Source organism: Seriola lalandi, unplaced genomic scaffold (assembly GCF_002814215.2).
Source record: "Seriola lalandi dorsalis isolate HSWRI2012SDOR001 ecotype SW California unplaced genomic scaffold, Sedor1 jcf7180002054448, whole genome shotgun sequence".
NCBI lineage: Eukaryota > Metazoa > Chordata > Actinopteri > Carangiformes > Carangidae > Seriola > Seriola lalandi.
The window spans coordinates 408,777-427,356 of record NW_019525001.1 but is presented as its reverse complement, the minus strand read 5'-3'; the positions used below and the strand labels follow the sequence as shown (position 1 = coordinate 427,356).

The 18,580-nt window shown below is 42.3% G+C and overlaps 1 protein-coding gene across 6 annotated transcripts in view; it reads right to left on the bottom strand.

The window, feature by feature from the left end:
- adgrg6 (adhesion G protein-coupled receptor G6) overlaps nt 1–18,580 on the bottom strand; it is a 104,907-nt gene that overhangs the window by 67,779 nt on the left and 18,548 nt on the right. For 5 of the 6 annotated variants that reach the window (XM_087175324.1, XM_023411079.2, XM_023411081.2 and 2 more), the window contains exons 3-6: nt 5,706–6,053; nt 3,725–3,864; nt 3,199–3,481; nt 1,463–1,636 (exon numbers count right to left, since the gene is read on the bottom strand). In XM_087175324.1, coding sequence (XP_087031450.1) covers nt 1,463–1,636; nt 3,199–3,481; nt 3,725–3,864; nt 5,706–6,053 — 945 coding nt within the window. The remainder of the gene's footprint in view (nt 1–1,462; nt 1,637–3,198; nt 3,482–3,724; nt 3,865–5,705; nt 6,054–18,580) is intronic. The other variant, XM_023411082.2, reaches the window with a different exon arrangement.

Genomic DNA, 18,580 nt, shown 5'->3' with positions numbered 1-18,580 from the left:
ACACACACACACACACACACACACACACTCACAGGCCCGCTCTGCACTGGGTACAGTGCTGGCACGAATTGCACTGAAACCACTGTGGCTAACCTCCTGTGGCTACACACTCATTTACAGCGCTTTTAAATAAGAAGTACTACTCTGTGGACAGACAGACACACACACACACACACACACACACACACACACACACACACACACACACATACACACATACACACACACAGGGTGTACTCTTACACTCTCTTTCATGGATAATGCTTAAATAAGGTGAGAAAATGGTTGATTATGTAAACTTGGTTTCAGGTTTTAAGTGTGTCTAGAGTGTCTGTGGTAACTTGTGCAAGCATGTGTGTGTCTGTGTATGTGTGTGTATGTATATGTGCTCATATTTTGTGCATAATGCATTTTTGATGCTAATGCACTAATAAATACTGTGAAAAATTTTGCAATAAATAAGTAAATGAAATCAATTTCAATACAGTATGTATGTATGTGTGTGTGTGTGTGTGTGTCTATGCGTGTGTGCAGGAATTTCACCATGAACTCTCAGTGTATTTTACCAGCCAATTGGGTCTTTAGAGCGGAGCAGGAATCAGAATGATGTCGGGTCAGCAGCCAAACTCAGCGCTGGAGTCAATTAACTCGCCAGCCACAGTCAAAATTTACCAGAATTTGGCTGAAGTCTGGTTGTAATTTTCCACCATGATAGCAAACAGACTGGGTGTGGGTGGATGTGTGGGTGTGTGGGTGTGTGTGTGTGTGTGTGTGTGTGTGTGTGTGTGTGTGTGTGAGAAGCAATTTTGAGAAAACAGTTTTGTACATGTTTTTGCATATTTTAATTTAATGCTTTTAATTACTATGAGCTTATTCACTGACTTTATTTACTGCTACACATTATAAGAATTTTTGCTCTGGACTGTTTATTACATTTGGTGTAAGACTATAAAATTCTATTATTCTATTATTATTAGTTAATAATATCAGACAGATAACTAAGGACTTTGAACATTTACTTTAAGAAGTGACAAATGTTTCTCAATCATAAAAATGACTTGGTGAACCTGCAGCTACATGGCAATAGAGAATAGCTCCCCTTGTATTATTTTGTAAAGATTAGTTCAATATTGATGGCTCTATTGTTGCTTTAGTTTGACTGTGCACAGATTTTTTTCCTTATTGTCAACAAATCCTATGAAAAGTCCAAAAGCAACAATCTGTTTGCTCCAAGACCATTGGTTCCCACTTAAGACGTAACTCTTTAAAAACATCACATAAATATATATTCTCATTTTTTAAAAAGTATCAGTAATTTCCTAAAACAGCTGCTCACTGTAGTTTTTTTTATCAAACGTTACACATTGTATATGCTGGGGACTATTTTCAGCAGCGGATTAATCCACATTGGTTCCTCCGGCGATTTAAGGGAAGCAGCAGACTGATTGTTCGCTGTACTCACTGCAGCTGAGTGAGGTGTCGGTCTGGGCCAGAGAGGAGGGGATGGTCCAGTATCTGTTGTCCCAGTCGATGACGTTCCCCACCTCGTCGCAGTTCAACACTTTGAGCTGCTGCTTTGTCATGGCAGAATTCCACAGCCGCAGGTTGTAGATGTTCCCGTCGAAGTTGTTCTGCCCTGAACACAAAGATCCGTCATGTTAACATCTCTGGTTCTCTGAAGACCGTAATGCAGTAATGTTAATCAGTCAGCAGATTGATTTATGGCAACACTGGATTCTGTGGGCTGTCAGGTGGTTGACTGGTTGGTTGATCCACCACTTGGGTCCAGATTGAAATATCTAATATTTACTGGATGGACTGTCATATTTGGTTCAGACATTCATGTCCGCCTACTTTTCCTCCTTCGACTTTTCCTCTAGTGCCATCATCGTCAACATTCATCCAGTATTTAATACAATAAAAATACGTACACTCCCACAAAGTCTAAGTGCACCATTTATCTTTGATTAGTCCTTGATAATCATCATAATCCACTTGTTTTATCACTTTTTTTCTCGTCTCTTTGTCCAAAATGAGCTCGATCATTTGTGGTTTCATTTCGGCACATGTTAAAACTTGTGTCTTTTAGCTTTGTTTTGTGACAAAAGCTCCCTGCTACAGGTGCAGCCGACCATTATTGTCATTACCACTTAATCCGCAGATCATTTTCTTGAACTGTTTGGTTTGTAAAATGTCAAGAAATAGTTAAAAGGCCCATCACAATTTACTGAAGCCTGCGGTGACACTATCAAATGACTTGTTTTGTTAAACCAAATAAAAACACGGAGATATTCAATCACAATCACGTAGTGAAGCAGCAGATCCTCACATTTAAGAAGCTGTTACCAGATTCATTTTCTGTAGCCGCCTATTCAACGTTTCCAGTCTCATTCGGCTGCTCAGAAACGGGCAGCAGAGCTACAAGTGCACAACTAGCATAGCATCACATTTCCTGCTGATATTTCCTGCTGGCAGCTGTTCCGTAACATTTTGACTTGTGAACCCTTAAAACATCAATATGTGTCCTAAGCCTCACAGTTATTATCCCGTGTGACCTCGTGTTCATGTAACCTGCTGTCTGTCTTATAGCGGAGCTATTTGTCCAAACCGATTGGTAGTGACTGACATTTTCTGTCCACCGGGTGCTACTTTCAGTCGTAGCAGAAGACTTATTGTACTTATTGACTAATATTTGTCATGTCAATCGAAGAAATACGTTGATTTAAGAGTTTTTATTTCTGTAAGTGGACTTACAGGAGCTGCAAATATCTCATCCAGGCTTGTTGCCATGTTTCTGTCACTATTTTTACGGCTCTGGCAAAACGTTCTACCTTCCTACAGAGCTCTCAAATTAGATTCGTTGTCTCTCCATTTGGGTGAAACACCAAGACCCTAACACCAAAAGAGATGTGGACAGGGATTCAGATGTCTGCAGCCAGGATTCTTGTGACCCCTCATTACAGGTTAGGTCTTCATTTTGCTTGATGAATTAGAGGTTTTGCAGACAGCTTTGTTTCAGCATAACTGAACCACATAAGTCGAGAGATCCCCAAATCAAAGCTTTGTAGGTGATAAAACCTCTTGGATGCAGCATCTTCATGACAAAATATCATTTGACTTTAATAGCTAATAAGTCATGTCAGACATCGTAAATTCAAATAAAAGTTAATAGTAGTAAAACTTAAAACCTGGACTCACCTCCTAACCGGAACTGTCCACCCCCCGGGATAGTGCGCCCCACGGAGGAGGGGCAGGACTTGAACCTGTGGTTTCCATTGAAATTAACCCCCACTTGGCCATTTGACGATGTCCACATCACACAGAAACGTTTCATGGTAGAAGTGATGTCAGAGGCTGAGAAGATATCGTTGATCGGACAGATAACTACACCAACGATCAACGACATAATGCCAGCCCGATTGCAGCCCAAACCCAGCCTCTCATTGTTATTTGTGTCAAAGTAGGTGAAGATCCACTCTTTCTGTTCAGGGACCAAGAGAAATCTGTTAGAGTACGAACGTTCCTTCTTGACTTTTGGGAAGTAATCGAAACCTAAAGGTTTTCAATTTATTTAACACCTTCAGACATCTGCTGGTAAAACTTTAAAGATAGGACCAATATTACAAATTGCAAATTTTCCTCAAGGGACTTTGAAGCAGCAATTTGTAAGTTTTGCTATAGCTACATAGCCATACACATCTTTCATCAGCAGATTGTGTGATACCTGTTTCTGGCTATTGCGTTCCAACTCGAAGCACAGGGTCAGCTGGGTGAGCGCCGGTATGGAAATTGAGTTGGCGACCTTGGTGACATGGCCGTTGCCACCGGATATTTTGACCTTCTGGTTCCTCAGAGCCACAGCAACTAGAAGGGAGGGATGGAAAAAGAGAAGGAAGAAGGTAGGAGAGAGGACAGGGGAGAGAGCAAGGAGTGGGAAGGACAGAAAGACAAAAAAAAAAAGGAAAGGGAAAAGTTAGGATGGAAGGAAAGACAGAAGCAGTTGAGAAAGAAAAGCAAGAATGAGGAAAAGTGAAAGAATAAAAGAAAGACAAGCAGAAAAGTAGTAACAAAGGAATGAGAATAAAATAAAAACAGGAAAGATGAAAAGAATTGCAAGGCAGAACAAATAAAAAGGAAAGTGGGAAAGCATGGAAAGAAATTAAAGAAAAAGAACAAAAGAAAAAGAAAGAAAGGAAATTAATTATACAAAGAGGGGGAGGGATGCAATGAAGGCAGAGATAGAAAATGAACAAGAGGAGAAACAAGTGAGAAAAGAAGCCAGGATGAAAGAAAGTCATCGGGAAAAGATCAAAAGACCGAAAGGAGAAGTGAAAATAGAAAAATCACAAGTGGAAAAATCAACAGAAATCTTTTCATTCATCAGCTAACTGTCTAAATCTAAACTTAGTTTTAACTGATACAGCTGATTATGACTGTAGTGACTTTTCATTTCAATGCATCAGCCTCAGTTTTACATTATGTTTGCTTCACACTATAAATAAACATTTTTGCTAAATGGTTTTCATTTTAAATAGCAAGGCACTGTCCAGGTTTGGTTTTTAACTCGCACTTCATACCGCACAAACCATCCACAAGTATTGATGAATCAGAGGTTTTCGTCACAAAGCTTTTCCCGGCAGAACGAGTCTGACTGAGCTGCTGGACGAGCACAAAAAACTAACAGCCAGTGTGCAATGGAAAAACACCGCTCACACACACATTCACACATACAAACACACAGCGAAACGCGCATCAGGGCACGTACACACAAGACGCACCGAAACACCAAAGCAGATACCGGTGTTAAAGCGATCTTTGGTGGGTCGATACTCGGACTGGCTGATGCTGGTTGATGCTGATCCACCGATCTCTGTGGTTTCAAACTCAAATTAAAGCTGCAGGAAATGATTCTCTTTGGCTAACAAAGTCTGAAGTTCCATTTTTGGAAGGACTGACCAAACTAAATTTGGCGACACAACAACACCTGTAGAATGAAAATGAAAACTTTTAGTTGTGTGTTTGGCTCGTATCCTACACCAGTTGCCTCTGGTTGATGTAAAAATCCATGTTGGGATAATTTGTCCATCCCAAAATCAAACACATGCCAGCTCTAAAACAATTAACGTTGTTATACCTAATGTGTTGGCATAAAACTGGCGCAGTGTTCCTTCTCTTTTAGCTCTGATTTTGGTCTCCACCGCCTCCTGAGGGAAATGTCTGGCTCTTCAGCTGCTAAATGCGCCACTGTGTTCACCAGCTGCTCTGTAGCTCTGTCTGTCTGCTGGTTGCTGCTGAGCAGGTAGTGGACGGGGGATTTTGGATTTGATCTGTTATTGTTTTGAAAAATATTGATCAGTGGCGCTTAAATGATTTATATTCTCCTCTATGTGTTGACCAAATCCCCTTGATCTTCTAAAACATTTTGAAACCCCATGAGATACATTGAAAAAAAAGAAAACATGCTGCCAGAAAAAAAAATTGTTTTCTGAAAAGCTGAGATCTGAGGACTCAGATTGCAGCTGACTGTTTTTAACAGCTTTATTATTCATGCTGCTCTACAATAAGACCAACATTCACCGTCTGCACACCCCAGCAGGTGATACATACATCAGATTCCTGTTGAGAGCAGGTTATAGCTCATAATATTGTTGATATGCGTCTGAACAGCTTCAGACCTGGAGAGCGGGTCTCAGCCTGGAACCTACCGTGTCGGAAGCTAACACTGAACCCCTTCTTCTGCACGCTGAAGTCGGAGGTAAAGGACAGCTCCATCACGTTCCCTGTCGAGTTCAGAGTCAGTCCGTTGGCTGTCAGACCACAGAACTTAACATCGGTGTTTCCTGTGTTCACCACAACCCGGTCATAGATGCAGCCAGGCGCTTCCTCCAGGTCAAATTCCAGGAAGGAGAGCTGGATGATGAAGCCAGTGGGGGCCTGCATGGTCCACTTGCAGGCCTGTGAATTGGGGTATTTCTGGGGATAGCAGGGCGACGTGATACTCCCCTGGACATCCGTCAGCACCAGGTTACAGTTTGTAGAGCTGCAGCCCAGGACTGGAGGTGATGGGGGGATGATACATTCATGAACTTTGAGAAAGGTATAACCTCCACTGAAGCTGCTAAGGTAAGGTAATATCACTCAGAGGCTGAGGCTAATAGACACGTGGACACAAGGGAACAGGACAAAAGACGATGAGAGGAAGGGGGCCATAAAAAAAGGGTAATAGACAAGACAAGGGTCAATAGATAAAGGAGGCAATCACCTACTACCGTTAGGAATCAGGAGGCTAGTAAGTAGGATTCAAGGACAAACAGTCGAGATGACAGTGAAGGGCATTCTTGACAGTTACTCCCGGCTGAGGAGTCGAGGAGATAAGACGACGAAGAGGACGAAGACCAAGTTTTCAAGAAGGTTACAAGGACTTTAAGGAGACAAAACCAAGACTTTTTTTTTAGGGCGACAAGAGGACAAGAAGAATAGTTTAGGAATCATATTCAAAAGATTGCACTCCAGGAATCGGGAGAAAACAAAAATGAGACGGGACAAGACAAGTCGTGCAGGTAGCTAAAGGTTCAGCAGCCCAAAGAGGAATCAATCAATCAATCAATCAATCAATCAATCGTGTGACTCAAAAGAGTGCCAATTGATTGGATTTTACAGAAGTGGCCTGAAAATTCTCACTTCCGCCGAGCCAGCATTGCACCAAATTCTACAACTGACACCCATTCCCACATTCATTAAGGTTGACAAAGTTTTTTTACAAAGAACCAACTAGTACTAGAAACCACACACATGCAGAATAATCTTGCAAGTCAGATTTGGAAAAAGTCACATTTTGTTTTTTAAGGAAAAAGCAGCCAAGTATTTCAATATATTTTAAATGTATTTGAAAACCTAGACAGGGAGTTCAGAGTGCACAGGCCATCAGAAACTCTGTACCTCAGTTTGCATGTACAGTATTGTATAGTATTGTCCCTTTAAAGCTCCATATTTTACACTTTCCCTGTGTTTTACTTGAAGTGTTGATCCATAAGAAGATATATTTGTGGTTTTCAGCACAAAAAAATTCAATGAACTTTTACATCTCCTCTCTCAGGCTTCTCTCTGGAGCTCTAGTAACAACAGGTCGGGGAGCCAATCAGAAGAGAGGAGGCTCTGAGCCTCTCTTCTGATTGGCAGACTGGTTTCTGAGTGGTCAAATAAAAAATATAGCAGATTTCAGGTAAAACACTCCTGCAAGGTTGGACGCTGAGTCCAAGTGGGCGGGGCTTGGGGCGTGGCTGACGGTGGTGATTGTTCCGTTGTGACATCAAATTACAGGAAGTCCTGACGGCTGGTTTAAAGGCTCAGTTTCTGAATACAGGCTGTGTGCATTTCTCTGTGGACTGAGGCTTTGATACTTTCACAGTATTAATATAGAAGCTAGACCTGATCTATAATCAAACTACACATGGACAGAGACCTTTACACTATATGGAGCTTTAAGTTCATACTTTTCATGCACTGATGCTGAGATGCCTGAAAAGTCAAGTTAATATGGTTTTGTGTTTAGGATTTTCTCACTGTGACAAATCATGAGTAAGCTGGAGCCTTGTCACTCCAAGAACTGTAAATAATGTAGCAAATCTTTCTCTACAAACCATCATAAACACATAATAGATTGGTTTGTCAGAGACGCTAACCCAATGCCGCTGATCGAATGGGATTCATTTATGACTTGAAACATGAAACACATTAGCCTTCATCACTTTCAACAACAGCTGGAAAGACGAGCTGGCCCTCACAAAAAATAATAACAGACAAGAGCTGAAATGGAAAGTGGAAAGAATGGTTCGTCTCTCTCGCTCGGGGTAACAATGCCCTCCGTTGATCTCAGGCTCGGCCCTCGCCGCAGCCAAAACCACAGCCAACGCACTGGAAACGTTAGCAACACCAGCGTGTATATATGTGTGTGTGTGTGTGTGTGTGTGTGTGTGTTAACCCTTACTTATTCCAAGAAAAGCTGACTGGTGTCACATTTGTCAGCAACATCACCATCCACTTTCCCCTCATTCAGACTCTGGAGCTTTGCTGCAGCGACCAAAGGCTCGCTGCCTTGCTCATGGGCATGTAAGGCAGGTGCTACTGAAATGGCTGCGACTTGTGCATGTTGCCCCACATTTCACCAACAAGTCGAACAATTACACTCTGAACCTCCGCAGTCACGTTTATCACTTTAATCCTCCCCATGTTCAGGAACATTTTCTAATTTGTAATTAAATCAATACATGAGGGGGAATAACAGAAACTGAGAAATAATGGCTAAAATGCGTCTTTCAATTCATTTAGTGAAGCAGCCAGTCAAACTATTCTCTGCCATCAATCCGTATTCATTTAGCACGCTGTGTGACCTTTAAGGCCTCTGTCCACACTGTCCTGCTGTCATAGCCTCCACAGAGCCGCACGTCTCCCCAACAACTATGAATCATGCAAACTCAGCTGTTCTCCCAGAACATGATGGAACTAGCTGAGAGAGAAAGTTCAAACCCTGCCAACTGTCACGCCTGCACACACCTGACAAGTCGATCTGTGAGTTGGGTGCGATTGTCAGATTACTGTTGCGGTTTCAGATGCTGTTTGATGATCTAACTGATGATCTAGCACTTTATTTGCACATATTTTAACAGCCGAGCATGACCCACAGGCTGTATATGACCTATGAGCTCTATGAAACGTATGTCCCCTTCTCAGATTATTTAATTTTGATAGTTTCTTGAGCCTTGAAAAGACGAGACTCTGGTGTCTCTGCTTTTTTAAATTGTGAATCATTTTATGAGCACTTGGATTTACCCTTCAGTATGCTGTCGCCTCCGTTTCAAAGCCTCTTTTTCGAACCTGTAGCGCAGAACTCGTGCAGATTTTCAGTGGAATTCTGAATCCCACGTTACTTGAAGCTGGTGAGTTTGAATGAAAAGTGATACTGCTCTGATCAGCATAGACAAACACACAAATCACTGAGCTCAGCTACACAAACAGGCTTCCTGAGCTGAGAACTAAACACACACACACACACACAAACCCACTTCCACTCCCTCTGAGAGTGTACAATACAGTGTGTGTGTGTGTGTGTGTGTGTGTGTGTGTGTGAGAGAGACTCAGCTAAACCTTCTGCTGCCATTAAAGTTGCTCAGCATGAAATTTCAGGAACATTTGGACGCGACATCAAACAGCACCAGACTCCTTTTTCCCACTAATGGAAAAACTAGAGGCGGCCACACGATTCACATACCGAGCTCGCTCTCTCTCTCTCTCAATTTCCCACCACTGTTTAACACACACACCCACACACATACAGACACACACAATGAGACACAGGGGTGTTCCACTTCTTTCTTGGGGAGTGTTGCCTTAACTTGGTCTATTGGTGCACCCCTCCATATCTCCGGATCCACTGATTTCATTCAGCTTGCAGAGTAGGTAGCTTTGTTTCTGTGTGTGTGTCTGTGTGTGTCTGTGTGTGTTGGTGCAAAGCCTAAAAGCTGCCTCTCAATTTTCTGGCAGCACATCCTCACGTTTCTCTTTATCCCACAGTCTCCAGTCTGGCTCTGGAAGCTGTGACCTTTAACCTCTGACTAGAAGGGACAGTCTGCTTCTTAGGAGGAAATACAGAGGGGGTTCAATCTGAACTCTGTAAATAGCTTGTGCCTCCATAAAAACTGTCACTTAAAGGAGCATCCCACTGATATAGTCTTGCACCTCACATTGTGGGACAGATGATGGAGGAACCAAATCGATGCAGCAGAACCAGACATTTCATCTTCTTTTTTTCTTTTATTCCATGCATCCGTCAAACATGCTGCCTACATTACCCATAATGCAACTCAGCTGTCAACAGTTTGGTCAGAGGTTGGCATGTGTTAAGCTAGAAGTAGCTAATGTATCCTGGAGTCTGTAGCCTGCAGCAGACTTCTCACAGCTCCCTTTGGAGACACTGAATACTTTATTCTACTGTTTTCACATGATCCCCAACACCTGGAAACACCTGGAAGCCCCTTGAAACCCCTGGAAACACATGCTGTTGTGTAACCACCGAAGAAGATTTTTTAAGCTACTTATTTAGCTGAATAGCAGAAGAGAGGTGGCACAGCACTGACCGCTGTCCATGATACACTGAGAACCATAGTAGAGACCCCCCCCCCACACACACACACACACACACACACACTTACCCTGCATCTGCCCTGCGTTACAACTGTACACAATGGCAGCACTGCCCAAGCTCCCCGATCTCCATGTGCGTTATCCTTCATCTGTCCTACATTAGCCACTAAAGAATACTGTTTCTATGACATACAGTGAAAGCTGCTTTGCCATGCAAATGATTTCATTGGTTCAAACAGTTACTTCTCTGTTCTGAATATAAATCTGATCTGAAATCAGAATCTGATTTTTCAATCAGAAGGTTTTTTCCTCTCCAGAAGAATCACAACCTGCAGCAGGATCACGCAGAAAACTGATTGGCTCAGTGACCTGTTGTTACTAGAGCTCCAGAGAGAAGCCTGAGAGAGAAGATGTGAAACTACAAACCACAAATATATCTTCTTATGGATCAACAGTTAAAGTGTAAAATATACAACCTTTAAAAAAAAAAAATTTTTTAAATCAAATATGCTGTGAGCTCAAACTCCATCAGGAAGTTTATAATATGATTCTAGCCTGAACATAACTCTCACTCTTTTTACTGCCAGTCTTTACACACATGAACACACATACTGAACATGGCCTCCCAAAATATGAGGAAAAATTATTTGAAACATTCTTGTTGCCCAAAGCTAGACAATGTAACACAATATTAGGTGCTGCAAGTGGTATACTCACACACACACACACACATAAGCACATGACAACTTTAAATCAGTCTTTCAGTAAAATCTCTCAGGGTTGTCCTCCTCTCTCTCTCTCTCTCTCTCTGCTCTGCTTTAAAACTGTGATGACATTTCTCTGGCAGCTCGGGGCGGCTGATAAAAACATCTGATAGACAAACACAAGTGACACACTGCCCAATCAGAGGAAGGAATAACAGCAGAGAGGAAGTCCACCAATGCAAATATGACGGTACAGATAACCACATGTGGGAAATAACAGGAGAGATTGACTTCACAATAACCTGAGATCAGAGTCGGAACAACCTGCTGACCTCATGGTGGAAGTGACACAATGAGGTCACAACGTCACAGCTGATGGAAGTGTTACTGCAGCTGCTTTTTTTTTTTTTTTAGCACCTTAAGTGGTTTGAGCTAATTCCTCTTGTTACTTACTCCTCAGTCCTTAGATGCTAACAATGCTAACATGCTGACGTTCACCAGGTATAATGTTTACCATGTTAATCTAATCAAAAAAGTGAATCTAATTCTAGTGCTACTGGGAGAGTCTGAGGATCACCAGAGCACCTGTGAGCCGTAAGGTGAGATAAACAGACCAATAAAACATTCTGCTGGTCTCATGCTGGTCTGCTGGTCCAGTGCTCGTTAAGACCAGCTCTGCTAAAAGAAAAATACATATGGAGCTGGAGTGTGTGACTCTGGTTGTCAGACACAGTCGACCTTCAGCAGAGTCTGCTGATCATTTGAGCTTTTATCACACGTTCTGTTCATAAATTCAATTTCATTCAATTTGACTTGGCTTTTGATTTTTGCTGCAATCCAATTAACACACACACACTGAAATTCATACCAGTCCACAGACAGGAAACACTTAACACAATAGTGTCAGGGCCGTAAAATATTAACATCTCAAATGAGACCATTGAGACTGTAAGAAGCCGCCGCCTCCGTGCTACCAACACCGACCAGCCACCTAAATGTAAACGTGTGTGGCGGTGCCAACAGTAATCCTGCAGTCATTACACACACACATAAGTGACATCATTACTGCTGCTGTTAACTCGCTCTCCTGCCTCTCTTCATTAGTTACCAGCTCAGCTGCAGAGCATCATCTTCGTCGGCGAGTGAAGAGGAAGCCGTAAAGTTTTATATCCGCTCCGATTAGCGGCGGCAGTGAAGGTGACTTACAGCCAGAGAGAGGCGTTAAGGTGCCACTGAAGAAATAACACCTCGCTCTAATAGAGACACATAAAGTATGTTTGTTTTATTACACCAGTAAAAACAAACAGGTGGAGAGGAGAGGAGAGGAAACGAGGAGAGGAGAAGAGAGGAGAGGAAACAAGGAGAGGAGAAGAAATAAGGAGAGAAGAGAGGAAGGAGAGACAACAATGAGAGGAGAGGAGAGGAGAGGAGAAGAGAGGAGAATAAATAAGGAGAGAAGAGGAGAGGAAACAAGGAGAGGAGAGGAGAGGAGAGGAGAGGACATTCCTTGTGCTTATTGCTGAGAAGTTCAGAATGATATAATCATATAAACTGTTTCTCCAAATCATTATTACACCTGATGGAAAATCACACACACACACACACACACACACACACACACACACACACACACAGAAACTAAATGAAGCTACAGTGTATGTACATGCACCTCATCCTCTGAGACCCATTTCACCCCCCATTGAGTGTGTGTGTGTGTGTGTGTGTGTGTGTGTGTGTGTGCGCTACAAACAGAACAGAGAGATGAGTCCCAGAGGTCCTGCTAACTGTGATAATGCAGAACAGACACTGTGGGCAATTAAGTCCTGTTGAGAACGAGAACATGTGTTTTAGTGTGCGTGTGTGTGTGTGTGTGTGTGTGTGTGTGTGTGTGTGTGTGTGTGTGTGTGTTCCCTCTCTGTGTTACAGATGACAGAAGCTCCATAATGAGCCACTTTTGGTGTTTCATTTCTTCAACAAAGAAGAAGCAGGTTTAAGATCTGCTCTAAATGTTGCTGCTTTGTCTTTGTCACTCTTCACCAGAAGCCTGTTGCATCTTAAATTGTTTCTTTGAGGCCGACAAACTTAATGAAAAACATCTACTTGCCGATGTAAAACAATTCAGTTTCGCAGCAGAAAGCGAGAATTCATCTCCAGGGTCTGGAAAATGTAGCGGTAACACAGCCGACACGAGCTAACACGAGAGAGCTTACGGCCAACGCGTATGAATCATACTAAGTCTGAATATTTGCCATGAAATCCAAAATCTATGTGATCTAAGGGGAAATGGTTAAACACACAAGGCTGTGTCTGCTTCTGCATCAGCATCACAATGTCCACATCTGGACCAGTCTATAAAAAAAACATAATATAAAACATAAACATATAAACACATTTGTCCTCTGTCATGTGTCTTGACATGTCTTGACATTTTGGTCACTGGCTTCATTCACACCTGCATAGCGCATTAGCTTAGCATACAATCAAAAAACATACCTTGCACCAAAATTACTCCTCACAAACAACAGCTGCAGGACAGACCAAACATCCTAAACATAGCAAGTAAAATTCTTCAAGCACTTTTACAAGTCAAGCTGCTGTGCTCATCTCTATCTGCTCAAACTGTAGACATTTTTTGAATTCATAATTGCTCTATTTTTCCCCCAAAATACTGTTTGCCTCACACAAAAATCCTACCTGTTACTTCCAAGTCAAAGTAAACTGACAATGTAAATATCAAACTTCCACAGTGTGAACGAGTCCAGTCAAATGCAGATCACAAATCTGATCAACCTCAGCAGAGTCTGACTTATCACTGAAATACAAGCTGCTGTCCTGTTGAGCTGCAATATGAATGTACAGAATGAAAACATAAACACCAAAACTCATATTCGAATATGTGTCGGTTCACAGTGAGTCTGCAGAAATAAAGATGAACAGTTTTAACTCACTGACACTGTGTATAACTCCCGCCTGTAGAAGTCACCAGTGTCTGAGCAAAACGACATCATCAGTGAGTAATTGATCAATAAAACCGAAGAACTACTGACTCGCCAACACTGCTTCAGGTTCTAGGCTTCAGTGTGTGTGTGTGTGTGTGTGTGTGTGTGTGTGTTTTCTCAGTATGTGTGTGCACGGCTGTTGAGTACAAAGGAAAAGGTGAGATCAAGTTGGGCGCAGGCTACTGGGATGGCCTGCTGTTTTATAAGCTCTGTGCGTGTGCATGTGTGTGTGTGTGTGTGCGTGTGTGTGTGAGCTAAGTCACCCTCCAACATTTCCTGACGCCTGAAAAAAAAAAAAAAAAAAAAGTCCTGTGACACAACCAGCTTCATACAAACAACATGTCCCTTTCATTATCAGCGTTTATTCAATGTGTGAAACACGTCAACAAGCTCAGAGGCCGAGGCTAATGACGAGCGCCTAGTGTGTGTGTGTGTGTGTGTGTGTGTGTGTGTGTGTGTTTGTGCTGCTAATTACTTGCTTTACTTTCAGCTGACAGGGTGTGTTTGTGTGTGTATGTGTGTGTGTGTGAGAGAGAGAGACAGAAAGTGCATAGCTCCCAAAAGAAGGCCATGTCTCGTCATCTTTTATAATTACAGACTTTACTAAATTACAGCCTTCACTCCACCTCGACACACACTTTTATCGCTGTCACGAGGAACATTTATGTAACTGAATTAATATTTCATATATTAATTCTGAGGCACTTTGTGTTGTTTGAATCCGCAGCAGCTGTGACAGACGTGAGACTCTGAGGGTTTCACATCAACATTTGGGGCTTTTTTTTTTTAAATTTTCGACTGAGAAAAAAAAAAAGGACAAATGCGTTTGTTCACTGGCGGCTGACTGGGCGGGTTTTGTAATAACCAGCATCGCTGTGTTTCTACTTGGGAGCTGTTAAACCACAAGCTTCCACTACTGGCCACTGGGAAGGTTTCTCACCAGCAGGGCTGCAACTAATGATTAAATCCATGAACAATAAATCTTTTTTTGACCGGCTGATTTGTTTAGTTTATAAAATTGTCAAAAGTTGTTACCAGCACTGGCAATGACGCCTCAAAACTGTTCAATTTAAAAGTCGAAAATGCAAAATACATTAATTTACTATGATATGAAACAGCAAATTATCACGTAAACAGCTATTAAAGCTTAAACTGTCTGTCGCACCGATGAGGAGACAACCAATCAGGGTCATCTACAAAATGAAGAGACACAGAGTTGTTTTCTACTCCACTCAATTATTTAGAAGAAGAAGACGAAGACAAAGAAGAAGAAGAAGAAAAAGAAGAACCTCTGTTTTCTGAGGTGGGGAAAGAAAAGGGTTCATCCATTTTTAAATATGGATCAATTCAAACAGGGTGAAGGAATCTGACAAAGAAGGACTGGCTCATCCACTGTTTGGCTGACTCAGGTTGACGGTGATGTAATGGCCTGGTGTTTCTGGAACGCCGTGTATCTACTTAGCTGTACTTCTACAGTTACACTCAGAGATCGCCACCAAACACAGCCACTTTCTGCTTGTGTGTTTTGTCTATCACCCACTTTCTCCAGCCCTGTTCAACAGGACAGCTGGTAAAACGAGCGAAGTGAGTGATGAAATGTTGGGACGAGCCAGCTGCTGCTGCTGCTGCTGCTGCTGCTGAGGCTGAAAACGCTGATCAAACCAATACGTTTGTTTCCTGAAACAGTTCCCACAGAGAGCGTTGAAACCATCCCTGACAAGAGCCCCGACGTGTGGGTACACATCTCCCTCAGAAGGCAGGGCAGAACCACAGCCCAGACTTCTGTTCATTTACTCCTCTGACAGCGACGGGAAATAAAGGGCTTTTGTTTTCCGGCTGACGTGGGAGACAGAAGGTTGGCTATGCTACAGTTCTGGCAGTGTGGCTTCTTTTTTTTTTAAAAGAAGCAGCGAGGGTGCAGAGAAGTGGATATTTGATCCTGAGAGGCAGATTTACAGCAATAAAGCTCAGATGAGGCGGCGTGCTGACACAGTTTAATTTTTAATTTAATTAGACCTGCGGCTTCACAGCAAGAGAGTCTGGGTTTTGTACCCGACCGGGATCATTGAGTTTCCATCAATAGTTACAAATCAATAAAGGACCATTCTGCAAAACCCTGAAAACAGTCAGTGAAAAAGTTATTTTTACATCAAACAAACCTCTAATTTTCTGTAATATTGCCTCATCATAACTATGGTAAGGTGGGAAAGACTGCAGGTCTGTGATGTTACACCAACTCTAGTCTCCTGCAGGAAAGTTAGACAGGCTACACACCCAACCAGCAGACAAACATCTGAAAGAAATGTCAGGGTGGCAGAAAGGTACAAATCACAACTTCCACAATAAGAGTACAGTATACTTCCAGTAAAACCGCCCCAATCGCTCTTTAACTGCCAGTTTGAACATTTTAATTTGAACAACATAAAGAACCAATCAATGTTTCTGTTCCTGTACTTTGGGATCCATCACTTTTCATATCTGTACAATGGGCAGAAATGAAGTTGCTTTGTAGCTCTTCTTTCCCATTATACTCTTATAATAGTCATTAAATTTACCCCCTAACTTTTAATGAATTTACGAGCCCTCTCATCAGGGGAAGCTTATAATTAGTCAATATGAGATGCTAACAGGAAAGGGGTCAAAGGTCAAAATCAGGAAGAGAACGGTGCCAGAGAACAAGAGCCGAGGAGAAAATTGTGGAGAGGATTTTTTAAATACTTAAACTTTGTTTTTTTTCTGCTGCTGGCATTTCACTATGAGTCAAGAATCTTTGACACACTTCAGCCGATACTCTTCAACAACACAGAGATGCTAAAAATGAGCCCGTCTGCGTCTCTCAGCCTTTTCCAGACACTAATCCTGTAGATTAGTCGGCTTCCATCAACCTGCCCTTCTCCGTTTTCACCTCTCCGTCCTTTCTAGCGTTTCTCTCGCATTCTTTTACTTGCATTCCTCTCTCCTCCCTCATTCATTCCTCCTTCTCCTTCAGCCCCTTGTTGTTATCTCTCTTTGCTCTCTTTCTTCACCCCTTCCTTTGCTTTCTTTCCCTCCTTTCATACTGCGTTCACTTGTTTCTGCCGAACGGAGGTGACAACAGCCTCCTGCGGTTGATGAAATGTAAGAAGTGTCTTTGTGATCGACACAAAGACAACGCGAAGACATCAGATCCAGGCTTTGTGAGAGTTAAACCCGGCTTTAAGGAGCTGTTAGAAACTTCAAATTACAAACAAGGAAAAACCCTCAACGCTTATTTGAAGATCGTCTGATGAAGTGAAAGTTTCTTGAAGGAATATTCTCTCCAGAGACTCTGACTCGATACGCAAAGGTTTTTACATCATGCTTAGTGAAACTTTAAAGGAGATGCAAAACTACATTGAGATGGTTTGTGGTTCTTAAAACCGCAGATATATGCATCTTCTTACGGAGCAGCACTTTCAAAATAAAACAGGAAAACTGTAAAATATGGAGCTATAAAGGTTCATTTGAACAAAAAGCAGCAGGATCAGTGAAGGTCAATGAAGCATCACTTCCCAATTCTGATGTCGCAAAGTTTAAAAAGTGTTCAACCAAAATGAGTATTGTGTTTATCTCGCAGTAGACAACCAAAGCGTCTGGGACGACATCCCAGCAAAAATATTAGCAAGCCTGTTGCCTTCTCTATCTCCTGCTTATCCGCACACACTCCCTCTGTTTTTACCCTCTTCGTCAGGAAGGACAAAGACTGACTTCACTGCCCAGTGACAAGAAATAGTTCCAGCTTAACTTAAACACATGGAAACACTTATTGTCGGTACTGTAAGGTGGGACAGTGAAGTTTGCAACGAGCACTTGGGATCCAACGTAGGTGAACAAGTACAAGAACTCCTTTGTTCCTCACTGTCTGACACGGCTCGACCAACAGAGAAACCCCCCCCCCCCCCAACCCTTAAACACTTGAATTCAGTCCTCCCTAACAAACGGGCTTTGATCATACCCCTCCAACACACACACTTACACTCACACATGGACTATGCAACGTCTCACTGCCTGCACAGGTCTCACATGCAGTCATAGTTTTATGTTGTATGAGGACTGTGGTGATGATGACTGATTGTTGCATGTGAATGCTAGACAATAAAGTCTTATCTTATCTTCTCTTATGTTTGTCATGTCTCTGTAAAAAATGATGCCTGCGTGATGAACTAATCTGATACAGAGGCCAAAGACACTAATATTGTGTAGCCTGATCCACACAGAAAAGTCTATTACAGTTTGTTATTCATCACAGAGTGACATTGTTACGTATTATCATAAGTCACCTTTTGGTCTTTGTCTTATTTTCCTGGTTTGGGAGTTTTAACATACAATAACACAATAATATTTTAGACAGCCATGTTTTGCAGCTTTGTGTCATCACTTTGTGTTTGTCCCATTCCTGTATCAACATGACTCTGCCCTCGTGCACAAAGCCAGGAAGTGGAAGGACCTTAATCCGATTCCGAGCAAACACGAAATCATGCAGCTGAACACAACGCGCAACACTCCAACAGCCAGTCGGAGCAAAGTGATTACGGGTTAAAACACGGTGGCGTGTAGGATCTGACCCACGGGGAGGAACTGAACTTTCTCTCTCTCTCTCTCTCTCTCTCTCTCTCTCTCTCCAGGTGAACGCTGACTCACTCTCCCAGGTGTTTGTACTCCTCCCTGTCCTCATCCCCTTGTCTTTCACTAGGAGATAATTGAGAGCGGCATCTGAGC